General features: G+C 31.9%; 2 protein-coding genes across 5 annotated transcripts; both read right to left on the bottom strand.

Annotated features, from left to right (window-relative positions):
* Positions 1–521: 521 nt before the first annotated feature.
* Positions 522–6,313, bottom strand: LOC129300572 (rhomboid-like protein 20). Of its 2 annotated transcripts, none has more exons than XM_054939143.1 (8): positions 6,111–6,313; positions 5,901–6,001; positions 5,194–5,334; positions 4,738–4,804; positions 2,353–2,423; positions 2,149–2,250; positions 1,796–1,918; positions 522–1,020 (listed from the first exon to the last, which is right to left on the bottom strand). In XM_054939143.1, exons 1-8 carry the CDS (start codon positions 6,133–6,135, stop codon positions 850–852), a joined length of 801 nt encoding a protein of 266 aa, XP_054795118.1. In that variant the 5' UTR covers positions 6,136–6,313; the 3' UTR covers positions 522–849. The 2 variants fall into 2 exon arrangements, with proteins under 2 accessions (XP_054795118.1, XP_054795117.1); XM_054939142.1 differs by having other exon boundaries at positions 2,353–2,504; positions 6,111–6,311.
* An 8,274-nt stretch (positions 6,314–14,587) lies between these two features.
* LOC129300571 (F-box protein At2g26850-like) lies at positions 14,588–17,687 on the bottom strand. 3 transcript variants are annotated; one of them, XM_054939141.1, is made up of 6 exons: positions 17,015–17,687; positions 16,315–16,872; positions 16,084–16,163; positions 15,832–16,001; positions 15,534–15,608; positions 14,588–15,024 (listed from the first exon to the last, which is right to left on the bottom strand). In XM_054939141.1, exons 2-6 carry the CDS (start codon positions 16,750–16,752, stop codon positions 14,825–14,827), a joined length of 963 nt encoding a protein of 320 aa, XP_054795116.1. In that variant the 5' UTR covers positions 16,753–16,872; positions 17,015–17,687; the 3' UTR covers positions 14,588–14,824. The 3 variants fall into 3 exon arrangements, with proteins under 3 accessions (XP_054795116.1, XP_054795114.1, XP_054795115.1); XM_054939139.1 differs by having other exon boundaries at positions 16,315–17,687; XM_054939140.1 differs by having other exon boundaries at positions 14,588–15,012; positions 16,315–17,680.
* Between the last annotated feature and the right edge of the window lie 4,425 nt (positions 17,688–22,112).

Raw genomic sequence — 22,112 nt, 5'->3', positions numbered from 1 at the left:
TATATTATATGAGAAGACATTTCTAGTTAAATGGTAAGAACTGAGAATACATGTGGTCTCTAGTTGTCAAACAATAAAATGGAATGCTTTCTAATTTTTTTTAAGTTACATTCATAACTAATATAATTTAAATAATTTCTTATTAAAAAAAGACATAATCATAATTATAGCACATGCAATTCATTATTCTTCAGATTCCTTATTTGTTACGCAAAATTTTCGAATGTTCTAAAACAAGAAGGAGCAAGCCCTTTTGCAAATCTATGACATTAAAAAGATCTAAATAAAGATTTATCTCAAACTAACCGTCATATCCTTCGGCATTTATACCTCCCAGACGAAAATTCGAGAGAAGTAGAATCAATAAATGTGATTATCATATTGAGGAACGAGGAGCACCTTCCTCTCCTCCTAGGGTAACAAACTTTTTTTCTCTTTAAAGATGTGAGGGAATAAACTGGGAATATCGCAATAGACTTGACGCAGACCGCATGAGATGCCTTTTTCGTAGCCTAGTAGAGTAAAGCATGAATGTGCCAGAACAATCTGCATATAACAACCTATCAGGCTGTCACTACGGCTATCCGATTCACATGTAAAATGATGGACATGTTTTTCTTATGGTATAAGTAATTTGTACAGGTTCCTAATTCTCATCCATCCGACATTCCTAAACAGGAGACATGGAAAGAAAAGGAGGAACCCCGGTTGAGGATGGCATCAAAAAATGTCTGAAGTTACCATAACCATGACCATCCTCACATCAGAATCATCGAGCCTCCAGGACTTCATGATGTGGCTTCCATATGTCAAAATGAAAACAATTAGGCTTTCATTTATGCAATGACTCTATTGGTGGGATTGTGCCTCCAGCAGAATGTTTGTGGCCACATTAACATCGTTCCTGGCCTGCACTAGTGCCTGTCTAGCAGAATCCCTATCAAAGCCCATAGAGGTAAGTGTAGAGATAGAGTCCTCGGATGGTTCTGGGACAGATTGCGCAGGAGCAGGGTAGTTCCTCTGCAACAAACAGAAAGTTCTCAAGTAAGCCAACATAATTCTAATTGTCAGCTACTCAGACTCAAATAGATTCCATATAATTCATCCTAAAGATGGGCCAATAAATGTTCAACTAACTACAAATAGTCATAAATTACTGCGTCTAATTTTATGGCTACCCTTCTCAACAATGCATGACTAAAACTAAAATACAATTTTTTACAAGATGGAAATGTTGATTAAATAATCTGTGCACAGCTCCAAAATGTTCGGTAGCAAACCAATGGCAGGTAACAGCCTTCCAAGCTTTCAGGGATACTCCAAAATGCTCAATGGCACTTACGCCAAATCACCCACTTCATAACCTCAAAAGAAATAAAGCTAGATTTCTTTTTCCCCCCTTCCCTAACTTGTTTTCAGCCAAAACAAAAGAATCAGATTTACAAGCTAACAAGTGAGTCTACAGATTTCCTGCTTCTATCAGCTATTTCTCAAACAATAAAATGAAATATAGAAAATTTTACTGAACCCATTGTGATAATTGCAGTCTGAATTAAAGATTCAAGAGAAACAGCATATTCATAATGATAAATTTTATGGCAAAAAACTGCATAATTTTTTTTTTTTTGTAGGTGTTGTCAGGGAGACCACTAGGGATATTTAGCAGCATCAAGCATAAAATAGCCAAAATTGTTAATATTACTATCCCATAAAAACTGATTGAGTTATTGATATCATGATTATAATGCAACCAAAATAGTGAAACAGTTGTGAGCACAGAATAAAAAAAAATAACCTCCATCTGGCGAGCTGGATAGGATGGCATATTTCCCACTACGTTCCTTGTTGATGCTGAACGTGGACTCCCCATGGATGGCAAAGAAGTCCTTGAAAAGAAGGAGGCAATAAACGCTGGGAACTGTAATGCAGAATGTCAGAACACAATCATGTATTAATTACAATTTACAATTACTAGCAAGTGATCAAATCAAATAATTGCATATTAAAACAATCTATATTTACAGTCTTTGAATATCATTATTCTCTCTCTCTGGAACTGATTTGAACATCATCATAAACGCAGGCATGCAGCGCCACAAGATTTTGATCCCTTTTAAAAAAACCCTCAATCTTCAGACTAAAAATTACCTTTGCTCTGCGTATGTAGAAGACATTTAAACGGTACAAGGAACCAGCAAGGATGCCACACATCCCTGGTAAAAGAGACCTTTTCCACGATGATAAAAGAAGCTGCAATAAAATTAACTAGCTTTAGCAGCTGACTGTTCATGAAATATACAGCTATTGTTTATAAAAACACAGACAATAACATATAATTCACCTGTAACTTACCTGTAGACCAGCTAGATATATGAATGATTTATCAGAGAAGTGGAAACCAGCTACATGAAACCGTGTTGAAACTGGAATGTCAAAGAAAAAGGGCACAAATGAAGCAAATATAAGACCATAGGGTCCAGAGGTGACTAAGTTTGCCGCAGGATCTGCAGAGAGTGAAAACAATTGGACAATAAGAATTTCAGAAACATAAATTACTTTGCTGCATTGTGCACAGAGCAACATGAATTAATCACATTATAAATCTTTAACTTCAGTCCTATAATATGCAAATTTAAAAGAGTATTTCATAAGATTCAGTGTGAACTGTTCTATCAAATTCTCACATGATAATTTTACTCATCTGGCCCTTGAAAGAACTAGGCATGACATGCCTATATCATTTAGCATGCCACAAGGCAAAACTAAAGCTAAAAAAAAAAAAACACTAAAGAGATGACCTAGAATTCTTTATTCTTCTACATGGCATAGAAATTTCATTCTAGCCATCAAGATCTGTTGTTTAGATTTTACTAAACAAACCTGCTCAAGGCATCTATACCTCTTTGCAGCCTAATATGAGTTATCCAATATAATTGGACAGCTCAAAGAAAAACCTGGATATTAATGTCTCGAAACACAAACACTCATCTATATCTCTATAGAGGGTACTTGTTCTCAGTTTTCTTAAAACTTCTCTTCCTTAGCTTCCTGTCCCATCCACCAACATTTGAAAAAGTTTTCTTTTTTCTTTTTCCTTTTTTTTTGCTTCCAATCAATCATCCAGTATTTTATTCTTTATTGTCATAATGGAAGTGGCTCTTTCTGTTGGTAAATAATGGACAAATGAATAGGAATAAGATGAGATCATGGAATGGACTGACACGATTCCTTGGATGTATTAATGAATGATCAGATTTAGCTGTAAAGAGATATAGAAGAAAATGACTAGACAGGATCCATTTCCACCCGCTCACACCCTTGAAACTGGAAAGCTAAGTACGCTCATGGAAGATAAGGGTTTGATTCCATGATTATTACGGTTGGACCAAAAACATATGTACTGTTAGGCCTCCAAAACAGTAAGAAAAATATGGATGATCTAGAATCTAAGTGATTGTCAACTGTCATTCTGCTTTTGATATTAGCCACAAGCCAGTGGCTAAGTACAGATGTATCCATGCAGTTTGCAGTTAGACAAACATAATGAAAAGCTGACTCTGGGGTAATTTAGACTTGAGTAGAGTTATGATACATACACTTTCCACTTAATTCTGTACATGATTTAACTCTGGAAGGCCTATGGACATGCTTCAAAGACAAGCAACTCAACAGCCATCTGCTCAAGTAGCATTTCTCACATAATTTCCTTTTCATATAACATATTTTCTGATCTTAGTTTTCACTCCACATTTAAAAAAGAATAATGTTACCCCTGTGTACATCTATATAACTACTTTACCCCACTATTGGCACTCTGCACTCCTAAAAACATAGAACTCAATTTATCAAATTAAGTCTTGGATCTGGTATTCTGTTATCATTCATTTAAAACTCTCAGTTCAAGAGATAGACTTACAACAGAGTACATGCTAGGTAAGCTCAGTGCTTGTTGCATGAGGAAGCAGTTACTATCCTGCCATGCAATAATATAGAGGCCTAAGGGCCAATATATCAAAATCAAAAGGGAAAGCCCTACATCTTGTCATCAGGAAATGCATTGAGCAAGTCAGTTTGAATAATGATAGACTTACAAGAATGGCAAGCTATACCTATGTTACTTGTTTATTTGCATCATCCTTAGACATGTCAATATATAGGACCAATAGCAAGCAAAGACAAACTCAAAGCTGAAATAGGAAAAAGAAACCAGCCCAACTCCTGCTTAGAACCCCTAAAGGGCATCCATGATCCAACTCAAAGAACCCACCATCAAAGCGGAAAAAATAATAGGTTAATTATAGGAATTATGAATTAAAACATTACATGACAAAAGCTTGACAATATTTAGTCATCAAAATTCAAATAATGCAAGCAATGTGGTTATAACCAACTTATTATCACAGTCATGACCACATGAGGTATTCAGGAACAAATGATAAATTCAATAGGTCATCTTGCACTATGTCAAACATCCTAAAGTTCCATTTACTGATACAGGCCACTGACAGAAACCATGACCAACAACAACTTGTAATGTTGGTGCTGGGAAGGCACCTTATAAAAGAAAAGAAGAGGCAAAAACTGTCAAGAAGGAAACTAAGCGCAAGAACATAAGCACCATGCAGGAGCAAAATATGAAGCAAACGCTATCATTAAAACATGCATTAGAAAACAGATTGATCAAACAAGGTTCTGGAGTTGAAAGGCAAGATAAAATATTATATTAAGAATGAATACCTTTTAAGATTGCTACAGAAAGCACCTCAAATAGTAGTGATATTAACATGGAGAATGTGATGAAGACCTGCATTAGGAGTGGAGATATTTCAAAATAATATACAGGGTATAGAAAATAGTGTAATGCCCCTGAAAGAAAAACAAAATAAACTTAGCAGGTTGCTTGAGGCAATGATGGCATTGAAATAAATCACACAAATTGCAAACATTGATGATAGAGTAATTGCTATTTTTGAAATCTTATGACAAAATGATTGTGCTAGACTAATGACAATTTCTGCGAGGTAACAAATAGCATTGACAGTAGCAACATAAAAATGGTTCAGCAAAGGGCATCAATCTTAAATAAACATATTCTAATCTATTCATCAACCTTTGGTCAGGCCAAACTTGGTCCTGGAAATATATTAGAAGATTGCTCAAAAATTCTTGAATATAAACTCACAACTGACTTACCGAGTATTTATTGGAACCTATCTGTCTCTCAAAGACCCTAAAATAATATAGCAGAAACAGTCCAAACATCGACTCCGGGGTTGATGAAAAGGCAAATATGGACATAATCAACTTCCAAAGGCGAAGCTTTCCAAATATGTCCTGCCAGGGAGTGAGCAATATAGGGTAAGAGTATGTAGAAATTGTATGAGGTTCACCAGTCTTTTTTTCCTTTCATTTTTATTGACAACAACAGTCAGATAATTCTCTTTGTAAATATTCTTCCTCCAGGCATGTTCATCTCTAGCAAGATCTTGACAACAATTTACAAGGAAAACGGAGTCTACTAATGAAGCTCTGATTTATAGCAAATGAAAATTATGTCAGATCAATTGCATGACCTTAGTATCACAAATTCACAATTAGCGTGCCAGGTAATCTGGCTCTGCAACTTGAATAATGGTAGCAAAAAGTATCAGTGACCCAATTTAAAAGAAATCGAAGTAGAAATTAAAGTGCACGTTTAAGGATTAATAACAATATCCTCAAGCGTCAAACTTAATTTGCATATTGAAATACCCAACGGCCAGTTCGTTTTAATATTCTAACAAAGATTAAAACTATCGATTCAAACGTACAATTGCTTTGGCATCTATTAAGGAATTTCTTTTACCCCAGATAGTAAATCAGAGAAAACAAAAATAGATCAAACAAATTGGGAAGGGCACCTGATAAGACAATCCCAGTCTATTATAACGGCCTTGGATCCCGAAGAAGATAGTAAAAAGAGCTGATGCGATGATGAAAGTCCTTGTGACAGGAGCATTGGCTGTAACATACACAGACAACTAAGCATTTGATTATGAATCTAAGAGAAAAATATTTCCAATAAGTGCACCCTGATTATTATTGGGTTAAAAAAAAGAGACAGTACGCACTAAAACCAGATGGGCCGGCGTTCATCTTCTCAGTGAAGCAGAAAGCAATGGCCTTTGCCGCTTGATTGCCCGAGTCTATGTCTTGGTCTGTTTCCGACTCGGTTGTTTTTCTTGCACTGAACCCCCTTCTTCTTCTTCTCCGTTTTCTTTTCCCCGCTTCGTATATTTCACTTTCAGATTCGTATAGTATTTCATTAACGCAGATGTTTAATTACTCCTCAGCGTACCTGAGTTATTTTGTAATATAAAAAAGAAAAATTTCACCTCACTGTTGCAGGGAATCTTTTTAAATATAAAAAAGAAAAATTTCAACTCGCAGAAAGCCATACTTGATTTAAAAAAAAAAAAAAGTGTGCACACTGTGATTTAAGATAAAAATCTGCACGTGAAAAAATCTTTTTTTTTTTGGATAATTGCATGTCAAAAAATCTTTACTTTTATAAATTGCATTGAATTAGTGTTCTTTTTACGTTATTTTTCCTACAAAGCCCCATAATTTATTTTAATCTTGTATTATCTTTCTTACTTCATTGTAGAGGTATCTGCCGATCTGACGACAAAAAACAAAAACAAAAGTAGGGCCAGGAAACATTGTGCAGAACTTTTTTCATGTTCTTTTAAACTATTCTAATTCTAATAGTTCTCTCTCTCTCAATTTTAATTCAGAAAATAAAATAGATTATCTCTCTTTCACTATAAATGTTTTACACATTTTATGTACTATTTTTTAAATTATCATTTTAATGTTTACTAAATATTTTAATTTTATTAGTTTTGATAATATATTTGGTACTTTAAGATATGAATGAAATACCGACAATTTTAAAAAAATATATATACAGAGAACTCAGGTTAAGAGTTTATAATTGAATTTTGTTACACTTTCAATTTTACACCCTTTCTTTACTAAAATTTTATAATCTTGTTTGTTCATTTATTTAAAATTTATTAATTTCCCTTATTAGAATCATCTTCCTCCTCTTCTTCTTTCCTCCTAGATCAATTAGAGGATTAAATTTCATGTGTATCACAATAGTGTAAAATCTAGTTTTATTGTGCGGTGGTAAAGTGGAGCCATTCTTCTCGGCACTTCTAATTCTTAAAAGTTGAAGATTAATTAAAATAAATGGTTTCAAGCATCGTGCTAATCAATATATTAATATATATTGTTAAATATTAAAATACGTAAAAAGTTATGTGATTCATAAGTTATTAGCAACATTATTCACTTTAAATTTAAGTTTTATGCAAAGACATAGGATGCTTGGTTCTTTAGTCTCTTATATAATATACTTTAAGCCCTTGAATCATTATAGCAGTTAGGTGTGTTTAATTTGAATCCGTCTCGATTGCCCCGATATCGTCCTGATCATATTGGAACGGGTCTTATCCCGACTCAAAAATAATCGGGATGAGATTTTATGGGACGAGACAGGAAAGGGATCGGGAGGGGATGAGACACGAAATTACCACCGTGATGTCCCGTCCTGTCCTGAATATATATATATATATATTATTTTTTATTTTAAATATATTAATTATATTAATATAATTTATACTTCTATTAATTGTATCAATTATAATTTCAATACTTGCAATTCTTATTTAAAACTAAATTTTTTTTATATTGATAATTTTAATAACATGGACTAAACATAACAATATCTTTCTTATAATATATTAATTATATTAATATAATTTATTCTTATATCTATCTAGTTAATAACTTTTATTTATATCTTATTTCTTGTTTATTTTCAGAAGAGTAATTAGTTTAGTACATCTCCACTAAAGTAGAAGAATAATAATTTAATATTGTACTTGACTTACCTATTGTTGCTACTTTTATAGCTTAAAGATCACTTATATTTACTATTATAATGTGTAGTTATGAATAATGTAATTCAATAATTGACTTTAAATTGTTGTGATTTATGTACTTGTATTATTTTAATTTTAAACTCAATAAATTATATGATTTAAAACTTTAATAAACTTTATTATTCAGATCTTTCTTTAATATTATCCGATTTATTGGGATGGCGGGATGTCTTGATTTTGTCTCGGTCTCATCCCAACTCTTAATGAGACGAGACAACTTTCGAGACAGAATAGGACACGGGATCAAAATTCAGTCCCAATCTTTTTTTTTGAGACGAAAGACGAGGCAAAGGTGTCCCGGTCCCGTCCCATGAACACCCTTAATATTAGCAGTGCTCCTTCCATCCCTAATTTTTAAGTAATTAAACAATTTTGGCCTTGTCTTGAAAAAAAAAAAAGAGATATTAATTATGTGCTTTACTTGCCATCACTATTATATTAATTAACTTTATTAAGGGTAAAGTTAAAAAAATTATTGTAATTTGATACAATTTTAATTAAATAATAAATTTTTATTAGTATGTAAAATTCAGTTAAAAATATTTTATATATAGAGACAAATGAAGTAATAATTTTGGCCTATAAACTTGTGTTTAATAAATGAAACAAATCTTGACCAAAAAATAACATATGAAATAAATCTTATCTTATATATAATAAGGTGAGATGATTTGCTTTGTCCAATGAAATTTACAATATTAGTACTAACTCAAGTTAGTGTTAGTCGTGAATTTTCTTGTTAATTAGGCAAGTGATTGAAAATTTAAATTCTTTTTTTTTTCCCCGTATGTAGTATCAGTTATAAGAGATCATTTCAATTTTTTTTTTTTGGTCAATGAACCTCACACTAACTTACAGTCTTTTATTTTACTATCCATTTTTCTAAAATAAAAATCATGAATAAGATAGTAAAAGACCGTTCCTGTCAATAGGCACTTTAGAGCCAATGCGATCATGAATAAACATGTAATATAAAATCTACAAAAAAGTATATCTATAAAACATTCCCTTCAGACTTTATGCGATCCACAGTGCCTATAATTTATACCCTGTTGGCTTGATAGAATGAAATAAATGGAATGAATTGAAGAAATAAATATAAAAATATAATGGTCAATCATATTTATAAGGGTGAAAAATAATTTAGTTTATGAGATTATAAATCATGATTGATGAGATTTATAGTGAATATCATGATTCTTATATTTATAACACGTGATATTGAGTTTTACCATGCTTATTTGATAATGTAATTTATTTTTACTCTTATTTTTTTAAATTATTCAATTACTGTGATAACCAAATGGCTCCTTAATAATTTAGACCGTAAACAAATACTCCCTAAATCTTAAAGGCTAGATAACTAATTTACAGAGATTAAGAAAATTAATTATTTGTAAAATAAAGTGTGTCGATTTCTGTAAAATACTCTTTTTAATTGTTTGCACTGGAAACTCTTTCCATTAATAAAATCCCTTTTAATACGTACAATCAATAAGAATAATTTGAAGAAAGGGGAAATTTCATTAACCAAACTTATTTAAAGTCAACTCCCAAAATTTTTGAAACATCAATTCAATACTTGTACGTTTCATTTGGCCAAAATTGAAATCAAGTTTTTTAAGGAAATGACACGAAAAACATCAGTTGTTCTTTTTTTATGTCAACTACTTGATCATCCTTGGATTGCATGGATTGCATGGGATGTTATTTTTACAATTTATTTTAAATGTTAAATAACGATAATCAATTAATATTAAGTAGTTATATGAGTAAAGTAATAAAAAGAAATAACTTCTTAATCAATAAATAAAATGTAAGAACCCAAATAAAGAAAAAAAATAAGGGGATAACATGATTCTGGATAAATTTTAAGCATAAAAATAAAATGAATGTAGCAATTTGTTACACAGAATAAAGATAGATAAAAATTTAAAAAAATTTAAAAGTACAAAACCTCAAGGGATAGGTAGCTACCATACCTAAGTTAGATCATTAAAAATCTCCGTATACATTACTCCTTTAATCCTATTTATATAATACTTTCAATATGTTTCACTAGAACAAATAAAAATTTTAAAATTCATTAATTCTGTCTAAAAATTTAATAATTTTTTAACTTTATCCCTATTAAATATACATATTTTAATAATATTTTTTTTCTTTTCAACATTCAATGAAGGTCAAATGAAGATATTTGAGATAAAAATTTAATAAGATGATTTATAAATAAAAAAATCTTTTCTCTTTACTTTATAAATAAGATCAAAGGGAGTATGTTGAAAGTAACATTTGTAGATTTACCATCTATACCAATAATTAACATCTTCAACCATTACCTACTTCACACACAAGATACAACAACATATAGTTGATCTTCACACACAAGATATAACAATATATAGTTGGTCATGTGTAAAAACAAGTATTGGTAAATATAATACAATGCTAAGTATGCTTTGACCCTAGCTTTTGTTTATGGTTATAGCAAAAGGCAATAAAACATGAAAATGTCTTTTGGAAAGGGTAGATGAAAGTTAAGAGTCAAATTATACATCCTTTTGTATAAGATTAAAAAAATAAATCATTTTTAGATAATTTAGAGATTTTATAAAAAGAGATTAATTTTGTAAGTATTTTATAAAAAGAAAAATATTTTATATTTGGTTAATATTATAAAAAAAGTTATTATTAATTAGTTATCTTTAATTTTTTTGATATCTTCATTAATTTTTATTTTATAAAAATAATTTATTATTTAATTATTAAAAAAATTTAATATCTTTGTATGTCCTGCATTTTAAATGACATTTTTCCAAATTTAAGTAATTTTTAAAAGTTTAAACAAACATGATAAAAACTTTTAAATTCTGTTATTTTTTTTAACGAAATGAAATTCATGTAACCATAAAAATAACAATATAATTCAAAGATATATTAGAGTGGGTTAAATTAGTGAATAAAATTTGTTTTTACATAAATTATAATTAAAAATAAGTTTTTTAATTAATTTAGGGATTTATTAGAGTGAGCGGTAAGCTAGATAAATTTTGTCTTAATATATATTTTAATTAAAAAACAAGTTTTTAGAATATTCTTGCAATATGAAAGACTCTTAACGGATTTAATAAATTAGACTAAATTGTATGTTTTTAAAATATAGGGGATGCATGTGTAATTAACCTAAACTAAAACGTAATTAGAGTGTTTTACTCAAAAAATATTAAAATTTAATATTTTTCAATCTTATTAAAATTTATTTTAGAAAAACATTGACCTATTTGATGGCTAAAGCTTAATTACTTGTTTATTCATTTCAATCAAAGTAATTTTTTTGGGCTAAGAGAATACTTCATTCAAAATGAAATCATCACGCATACTGTAACAGCCCTTTGGGTCATCACTGCCTCTCCAGGGTCTTTTCCCGATGCTAGACAACACACATGTCACTACATAATTGCCGGCTTTCCCATTAGTGGTACAGTGGTTATTCCTCACCCCACCCTCACGGGGATCTTTTGGAGCCTCCCCAAACTCAAACCTCTAACCTCTACCACCTTAACGAAGTTGAGGCAAAATCTGGTACTATTGAGTCAAGTAATCATGTGGTGACATGTGTGTTGTCCAGCGCTGGGAAAAGACCCCGGAGAGGCAGTGGTGACCCAGAGGGCTGTTACATAAAAGGCACCTTTTTTGTAACAGCTCTCTGGGTCACCACTGCCTTTCCGGGGTCTTTTCCCAGCGCTGGACAACACACATGTCACCACATGATTGTCGACTTTCCCACTGGTGGTACAATAGTTATTCCTCACCCTACCCTCACGAGGGTCTTTTGAAACCTCCCCAGACTCAAACCTCCAACCTCTACCACCTTAACGAAGTCGAGGCGAAGTCTGGTACCATTGAGTCAACTAGTGGGAAAGCCGGCAATCATATGGTGACATGTGTGTTGTCCAGCGCTGGAAAAAGATCCTGGAGAGGCAATGGTGACCCAGAGGACTGTTACACATACAAAAGAGTTTGTAAAAATCAAAAGAGCAGAACTACAAAACAAAGCAAAGTAGCAAAATCACTCCACACCCAATCTATTGCTCATATTGGAAGATATCTTCACATCCAGATTAGCCTCCATGATATCCATGGCCAAATCATTAGACAAAGTTAAGAAATTGACAGGGTTACTATCCACCCAATAAAGTATACATTCTTATAAGCATTAGCAGTTAGGGGATCAGCCAAATAATGAGATAGATACACAAATATTATAATCAAATAAACAATGAGATAAATCCCACAAATAAAAAATGCATTCAAAATTAAAAAATACAGAAAATGAAAAATAATATATTCATATTCCAATAATTATTTGCAATTCAATTTAAGGAAATTTATTTCCCATCACTTTGACATAATTTAAAATCAATAATGCAATTACCATTGATTGACTATTTAAAAATTTTGCAAATTTGAATTAGCTGCATGATGAATGTATTTAAGTTCAAAATTAGAATTTAAATTAAAAAAATAATGTGTTTGCAATTAAATAATTATGTGTGATATTATTACTATACTCCCTCATTAAAAAATGTAAGATATTTTTTGAAGAATTCAATATTAAAAAATATAAGGTATTTTTAGTCTTTTGAGGTATAATTATTACATTTTTTCTTAAAAATACCCTTATTAATGAATGACTTTATATTTATTGTAGGGTGTTTAATAGGGATAAATATGAAAAGATAGTATTTGTTTGAAAGTAGGTAACTACTTTATTAAAAGGTGAGATTCAACTAAAAATGCTTTACATTTTTTAATGGAGAGAGTAATTGATTTCCAATAGCTTTTGTGCATGTTTGGATATTGATTTAGAGTCAATTGTTTATATCTAAGTCATGGTTTTGGTTGGAAAAAAACCCAAAAACCTCCACTTTACAGTCTTTAAAGAATAAAACCTATCTTTAACATGATTCAAAAGACATAAAACCCACGTTTTTGAGTTTGGGTAGCATCATAGCATCATCTATATGCTAAAAAAAAATTAAACAACATAAGGTTCATATATTAATATAAATAAAAACTATATTTATATTAAAAAAACTTCTATAAGTACTATATAGAAACCAATAACCTAACGTAAAAGATAAAAAAAAAATTCCTTAAATATTAAAACAACTAAATTTAACTATAACATTTTTTTTAAAAAAGGGACTCATCAAGTGATTAAAAAAAATATCATCTTACTCTTCCAAATAATAAAATAATGGAACATCAAAAATTATTGATTGAGGAAATCATTACCAGATTTAAAAGAGTGATCTTGATCAACTCATTGATGTCAAGAAGCATGAATAGAGACCACCCATCATCAAAGGATCAAGGAGCTACAACCATTGGAGAGCAATGTGAAGATAGAGAGAGAAACATTGCCAAAGTAAATGATGAAATAGAAGTGGGAGAAAAATATATGAAGGTAGAGAGGGGGGATAGAACAATGGTAGCCATGTCATACTTTATCATTGCAATTAAATGCAATTTGATTTTAAAATTTGATTTCATTATGAAATTTCAAATTAGGGAGAGGTAGAGTTGAACTCATTTGATTGGCTGAAAAAAAAAAGATAAAAAGAATGTGGATGCAAAGCTATTTTACCTCAACAATTAGCAGATTTTGCAATTTATTTACAAAATAAAATTAAAATTATTTTTTATATTTTCATGTTAATCATTAATTTTAAATTTTTAAATATGGATTCTATCTTATTGAAGTTTATTTAAAAAAAATCATGTGATTTAAAATCAATGGACTTAATCTTTATGTGTTGATTATTTTTAGGTTATTGCAAAATGAAAAAAATCAATAAAATTTATTTGTGAGGATATTTGCATTATATTCATGCACAAAAATAATCATTAAATTTATTTAAATTTAAATAAGGGTCCAACTTATTAATATTTATTTTAAAAAAATATTGATACAATTTAAAGTCAATGAATACATGCATTATGGGTTGACTATTTTTAGGACCTTGCAATTGAGGGAGAAATTAGTGGAAGGAGAAATCAATGATGTGCATGGGGCTTTAATATTTTTTAAGTAATTATTAGATATTATTAAAAAAATAATGAGTTTTATACATCAGTAATTTATTTTCTATAGTTCAATTGATTTTATTCAAGTAGATTGGGATTATTTGTGTCATTTCCCTCTAAAACTTAATTTCAATTTAACATAAATGAGACTTATAAAAACTGAACTGATATTTTAGAATTTTATATGTTTGACAGTAAATAAATTTGGTCAAAGGGTTTAATGAAATTTTCCCTTGAAGACAAAATATATAAATTGAAGAGATAAAGTGAATTGAGATTTTACATTTTATATTGAAACATTTTTTAACTAGCTCTTACATTTAAAAGATGAGTGGGTATTTTCCTTTGTTAGCACCAAAATCCTTTAACTCGAAAACTGATCAAATCTTGAACATCAATGAATTTTTCATGTTCTCTCAACAAGTGTCCGCAATGATGATGTTCCATTAATTATTAATTTAAGATAGAATTGCTTGTGTCCGAAAAGGCACTCATTACGAAGGAGATAAACGACTATGAGTAACTAACATATACACTAATCTGTTATGTCAGGTGACGGTACATAAATTGCATCACAATGTTTGCAAGCTATAAATCCTAACCCAGATAACTCTTTCAAAGCGAGAGCTAACAAAATTATGAAGTCTGTGTATCAGTTATGATCGGAAAAACTTCTTTGAACAATGTGCCCCACATTCGGGTAAATTTACAAAGTTGTAAAGCATCAGTACGAGGCATGCTATCTATTCCACAGTTCTGATTGGCCAGAGGTTGTTCCATCTTGCGATCTCGTCCTCATTGTGTAGCTTCCTGATTCCTCCATAAAAACCATCCACTTCGTTGCCTTCTTCTCTGTGGTGCTTCCTGTTTATCACCGTTTGTCTCCATCGGGATCCAGCGTTGTACTGCTTGAACTCCAATATCACCGTATCTGTCACCCACACTACTCTTTTGTCAGGTAATCGCATCTTAAAAGACCGTTCAAGAATTGCAGCTTTGAATCTAAAGAGAGATATAAATGCATTTCAAATCTCTAGCCTATGTCCTTTATAGAGTCACATGCCCTGCAGAATGTGGATTAGATGGAAAAAGGAGGAGGAATTTGGATAATTATTATCAAGGGAAAGGATAGGCTTTTGGACTTTGGTTAATCAATTTAGTTCATTAATATAACAAGTGCTGTATCCTGTATGCTGTATCAACAGTTCTAACCAGATAAAATTAATTTACATGCAATACTGTTTTAGACTTGACGGTGAAGTTCCATACATTAACCTTTTTTTGAATTCAACCTATGAACTCATTGCCCCAGAAGATAACAGCGTAAATCCAATTACACCCATGTCAGATCAACATAAGAAAGCTGATTTACTATGTTGTACAACAGATTACAGAACTTGGAAACCAAACAATTTTTTTTTTTTAATTAAATGGTACAAGTGATCCTCTTACCGCTAAGGTGACAGCAGCAATGATTCCCATGCTCTGCACATGATTTCAAGTGACCAATAACGCCATACCACCAACCTGTAATGGCACATTTTTTTTTTTTTTTACAATATATGTATGTATGTGTATGTGAGTAGTAGAAGCATATAATGGAATACATATCTTTACCAAATTGCCGCTAGTATTCATTTTAAGTGACAAATCATAAGAATACTGTGGACCCATGGATGCAGAAAAGCTGGTCAAAAGAACAGCATCCCCACTTTATTACCAAAAAAAGCACAAAAGCAATGAAAGATACCATAAGGAAATTCTTTGTTTCTTCTCCACTGAATTTCAACGTGATCTCCAGGTCTCAAGTCAGCTAAACAGTCAGAGGTATAAAGAACATGAGGAGAAATGTCAATAGGTGGCATTCTCAGTCTTTCCCACGGTATATTTTCCTCAGCCCATCGGCCATGAGGGGAGTACCTACACAAAGCACCCCCCCATTTTAGGCTCAAGCACCAAGAATGAAGTTTATGCATGTTTCTCAAAGCTCTTAATCTCTCACCTTGCTTGAAAGGTGTCAGTTCCAGAGTCATAGCAAAGTTGGGCGTCATAACATGAGAGCATGAACCCAGCATGACCATTCTGAAATGATAGATTATGTAATACAACCACCCCAGTGAGTAACAATTAAGTAGTATCCACAAAGCAGGATTGTATCCGTGAAACTTCATGCATAAATAAAACTTGATGCAACCTTGTGAAAGTATGATGAAGATTTTGTGCCGCCAATTACCTCACGGTTATAGACTTGAGCCGGGAACCAAAACTTGCCACTTGTGAGAGAAATATACAAGGCCATGGCAGAATCCCTCCTCCTTTCCAGGCCACCATTTTGAGATTTCGGTTTAATCCATGAAAAGGAACCAAATAGATTGCGTTGGTGCAAGATTCTGTGTGTGTTTATGGAAGCTATGTGGCTTAGCCATTGTCGATAAGCAGAATCACCAATTACTTTACCCCATTTCTTCTTCATGAGTCTCTTCCACAAATAGTCACTCTGACATCTATCCCTGAGAGATTTGCACACCGCTGACACACTACATAACTCAGCCGGTGAAAGGCGCTCAAGGATACTCTCCAGTGGCAGTTCAGGCAAATCCAAGAGCGAAATCTTGCCTGCCTCACCTTCATCATCCAACTTTGACGCTGAAATCTGCTTCTTCAACGGCATAGTTGGAGTTAAAGGGACCTTATAGAGACTGAAGCCGCTGCCGCATTTTTTAATCCCAAAAATTGATGAACTCGATAGGTTCAACCAAAATCCAAGAGAGAGAGGCTTACTGGTAAAGGACTTGGAAAGGATGAGGAAGGAGAGAAGGGATATTAGGAAGTAAAACATTGTATTGTAAGAAGAGAATAATCAAAGCTGGGTTTCAAGATATGACAATGCAACAGCAGTGAAAATCGGAACAACAAAAGGAATTAAGATCCACCTGCGAAAGACGAAATTGCTGCTTAATGGCTTTATAAAATGATTTCTGAGAAGTAAGAAGAAGTTTTGTATGGTCTGCAGGCCACAAGCTTTGAAAGCTGGTCGTTAGAAGCAATTCCACATGAGCAGAGAACAAACATCAAGAACGCTTCTTGGTTGCCATTGGCATCTCCATACAGTGAATTCCCCAACAAAATGAGAGATCAGTTGGATGCAGCTGTCACTAGATTTTCACTGGGGAGAGGTTTTCAGAGGCAGAAACACAAGCACTGTTTGGTAAGATCACACCCGAAAAGAAAAAAAGACACCGCAAGAATCAAAACCAAAACGCCCGAAAAGAGGTGGATTTGAGTTGGATACCAATTTCAGAGTCTTAACCTCTTAATACAGCACAACACACTCGGATCAAAACAAACAACTAAAAAACTCCGCACGCATAGAGAGAGGCAGAGATTGATTTAAATTGAAGATGACGATGAGAAATAGACCAAGCGGGTCCCCTGAATTCATTGAAAGTCTAATCCACTCACAGCTCGCCTTGTGTGAAACAGGGGCATCCGAAGAAAGGGACTGAAATCCAATTGATGGGTTCTGAGAGGGTTTTAAAGGAAGAAGATTTCATTAAGGTGAGTGTCAACGTGACTTGTCATAATGCCATAAAAGTCTTGCTCTTCCCTGCTCTGTTGCCTAACTCCCACCAAACTCCAACAGTCATGGACCCAGATCATCAACGTTGCAAGAATCAATTGTGACCCTTCAAGTGAGTGATACCCACCCACAAAGCCCAACATTTATTGCTCTGGTCGCGTTAATGCCACGCCACGCACCCCATATTTCCGCTCTTTTCCTTTGTCTATCGCATAATGATGACTCCAATGGCCTTCCATTTCGTTTTTTTTACTGCATTAAGCATTCGCAGCTCCCACGTCGCTTTCGTTCTTTAACTGTACTTAATTCCCTTGTAGAGAAATGACAGTGACTTGTTTCTCTAGTATTTCAGTCATTATTACCAGTGAGTAGCATTGGAATATTAATGCCTAAAATTAACTCAGTCTATGAAAATGGTAAAGCATGAAAGACGCTTCAAGTTGAAGCTTTCCTCATATGCAATGTTTTGAAACCTGCATCAGTATCATACTAGAAAGCAATGGGTTGTAATTTTTGTTGCTCAACCGAGGGTCGAATCAATAACGTAAAAATTAAATAAAAATAATATTTATATATATAAATATAAAAATAAAATATTAATTTATCATGATGTTTGGAATCTTAATGCCAAACACTAGACACCTGAATTGTTGGAGTTGGAGGTAGAACATGTCAGCACAAGCTCACAATCTTAAAACAAAATGCTAGAGCTAGAAACATACTGTTATGTCATGACTCATAAGCTTATAATTTTGATGTCCAAGGCTAGATTGCTAGAGTAGAGATCAAAAATCGAGTCTAAGTCATGAAGAAAGATCAAAAGTTAGAAAAGAAAAGATAGAAAAAGTTAGCCTCTATTTGGTTGGGAAAAAATTACGAGAGAAAAGAAAATTAAAAGAAAAAATAGGAGAGAAAACATATTTTTTCTCGTTTAATTGAGAAGAAAAAATTGAAAGGAAGAAAAAGTTGAGAAGAAAATAAAAAGTGAGTCTCACCACCTTTTCCTCTCATGTGGAGAGATTTTGAGAAGAAAATCCTTATTCTAATATTATCCTCCCTTTTTCTTGATCTTCTTGGTTCTAAACTTTCTTCATAACACTGTTTTAAACTAGCAACATCACACACATATTCATCTCCACTTTCATGACTATCATTTTCTCCATTTTTGTTTTAAAAAATAAGCATAGTAACGTTAATTTGATTTCTTGCGGGCTATTATATTTTATTTTAATTTTTTATCTGTTTTGATTTTTAAATAAAAATATATCTTGCAAATTATTTGATATTAAAATATTGAGATGGTCTCATTTTTTCCTTGAATTTATTTTTAGATAATAACCTAAGACGTATAACGTAATTTAATATAAGGGTATTGTTGACATTATATCATGTACTTATTTTCTTTCCTCCTCTTTTCTCTTGTTCATTCAAATAAAAGGGATGATAATATGATCTCTTTAATTTTCTCTTCTCATCATTTTCTTCCTCTCAACTTTTCTTCCCATCCAAATAGAGCATTAAAGATTAGAGAAGAGAAATTAAAAATATAAGGGATTTAGATTTTTTTTTTTTAATTTTGAATCGGGTTGACCCACTTCTCTATCCAAGTCAAATCCAGTTCTGATCTAAATGTAAAAGTGATCCAAATAGTTGAGCCAAACCATTTTGTTGAGTGATCAATGGTCGGAGCACCCAGTCCCGTCCCAATTTCAAAATGCTATTGATATGAAAAAAAGCAGTAATCTTGCCAAGGATATAGAGTTTGCTGCTCACATATATCCTTAATTTGTTCATATAATTCACGGTTGTTCGCTTTATCCACATCATGGGCTAGCTTCTTTTTCAATGTACTCCCTCCGGTCCTATTTATAAGTCATTTCTACCAACCTTATCAATACCAATACAATAAAAGTATAAGGAATAAAAGTAAGTAAAATTCCAAACATGCCCTATATAACAATCTAAAAGTAATGTCCTGTTACTTTTTCTTTCTCATGAAGGGTAATTTTGGAAATACCTCTCAAATATTACCTAAAAAGATGCACCATGACTTTAAATGGGACCAAATACACCTTCTAAAATTGGATTTATAAATGGGGCCGGAGGAAGTATTAATATTCATAGCCGAGAGAGGTGAGCCGTGTGAGATGTGTTCTCAGTAAAAATGGGTTTGAAGAAGGCATTGATTGGTGAGTTTATCCAATGAGTCATTCAATTTTTTATTAGCATTAGTTTTTGGAATTGAGCTGAGTGGCTGGCTTCTTGTTGAACGGCTATAGGCCTCAGCCAAGTGCGGGTCCTCGAGCTTTCACCAGGGCAGCTATTTTAATGCATGCTAGTGTGATTTGTTCACATTTTGACCGAAGGACCAAATAATTGGGAGAAACAGAGTGGGTCAGGTGGGAAGCCAACCTCATTATGGTGCTCCGTATCTCAAAAGTTATTCATATCACAAAGTGAGAAGAGAGCTTCAAGTAACATTATCTTCGCACAACTTTTTTACCCAGAAAATGGATTGAAGGCGGCAATATTTTGTCATGAGTTGAGCCTGTTATATATATATATATATATATATATATTTCTATGCATCGTCACTTTCTTTTTGAATTTCATAACAAGAAACTCTAAATAATCTTTACACACAAAAACGCTTTTTAACGCTAAAGAATCTTTTACTCCAACAAAAATAGTCATTACCAAGAGATAGAATCCAGAGGAAAGGTCCTTAGACTTTAAGTCTTACATTTTTTGTTTTATTTCCAATCCTTTTCTTAATGAGATAAGTTGTGGCATCAATTAAGTAAAAAAATATCCAACTGCTGAGCTAATCAATGTAAGAAAGAAGGGCCGTCCACTCCGACAAACAGGCAATGAAGTACAGGTGGCTGCTAGCTAATATTATTCAGAAGACCCCACAGTGAATAAAGTATATAGAATAACTAAAGTGGGTTGTCCAGTAACGTGGTGCTGATGAACTAAATGATTTGATAATAAAACCTCTGCCAATGACACTGAGCTAAAATGTTAATGACGAACACTATAGTTGGTGCTAATGGATTCCTAGACAGACCGGTGATCGGCTTTTATGCACTTTAGTAAATCATTTATATAATGAAAGCTCCCAGCATGTGTGGGTATGGAGCGAGCACTAATATAATTTCTGTGCTTAGGTAACTAAAGCACTTGATAATGGAGCATGTCGAAGAGCATACTTTTGCAGTATGGTTGGAAAGGAAGCCAGCGTGTTGTTGGAATTGGGACAGCAATATAATATGTGGATGCCTCAACAAGAATGGGCAAATGAGAGGAGAGAAAAATTAGGCAAAGACGAAATACAAGGAACAACATGTCATCTCAACTTTAACACCCTAATTTGGTTTTTTTCTTTATTATAATTAATCATTAAATTCAACTTTATTCAAAGTCAAATTTTTCATGTCAAATTAAATTTACTGGCACTTGAACCTCTTAACTATTTAGCAGAGACAGATTCAATAGAGATTATGAAAATATATCAAGACATTCATCTACAAGTTACAACTTATCTTGTTATCATTTTTCGATATATGGCAAAAAAAAAAAGTAAACCTCTCTTAATATAATTGCTATACATGAGAACTAATCACTCGTTTAGATGATGACAGCCTTTTTTATGCCAAATGTAAAAGCATCTTTACTTTTTGCATTATGTTGCATTATTATTTTTTTAATCTCTAATCTGCATTTAATGCTTCGGTAGTCACGCCTTGTCGTGAGATTGTGTGCAGGTGAAAGAGTGAGTCGGAGCCGAAGAGGAAAAAGAAGTCAAGAACTCAAGAAAAGTAGTACTCCCCTTGTCCAATTTATGAAACAGAAAAAAAAATTATTTATAAAACACTTGTTATTTTACAAGGCTTTTCTTTACGTTGTTATCTTTATTAAATATTTAAATAAAAATATTAATAATAATATTTAAAATATTTATTAAAAATAAAGATAAAAATTTAATAAATTTTAAGACATATTTCATGAGATTTAAATTTTTTTAATTTTGATAAAATATGTAAAAATAATTTATAAATAGAATTAAAAAAATATTTATCAAGTGCCATTGCGCGCATGGTCATGGGCTTTGCTATAATTTTATTAAAATTTAGGTTTATTGTTTAAAAGAAACTTTGGGTTTTATACTTTTATTTAATTTCTTTTTAATTCAAATTTAGTATAAGTCTCGTAATTTTTTAGTGATCACAAGAGGTGTTTTTTCATTTTGAATATTTTTAATTTAAATTTTAAATATTTTCATTTCTTAAATAGATCAAATTACATAATATAATATATATATATTATGAAACAAATATGATTTTTATTCAATTTGCATTCAAACATGCATTTAAAATATATTATTTAAGGAATTTTTAATTTTTTAAATTATGTGTAAAAAAAATTTTAAACATAAATCATATTATAAT

The sequence above is a fragment of the Prosopis cineraria genome, unplaced genomic scaffold (assembly GCF_029017545.1).
Source record: "Prosopis cineraria cultivar Desert tree isolate PC_DT_omini unplaced genomic scaffold, ASM2901754v1 PC1654, whole genome shotgun sequence".
Lineage (NCBI taxonomy): Eukaryota > Viridiplantae > Streptophyta > Magnoliopsida > Fabales > Fabaceae > Prosopis > Prosopis cineraria.
This window is presented reverse-complemented; position numbering and strand designations above follow the sequence as displayed.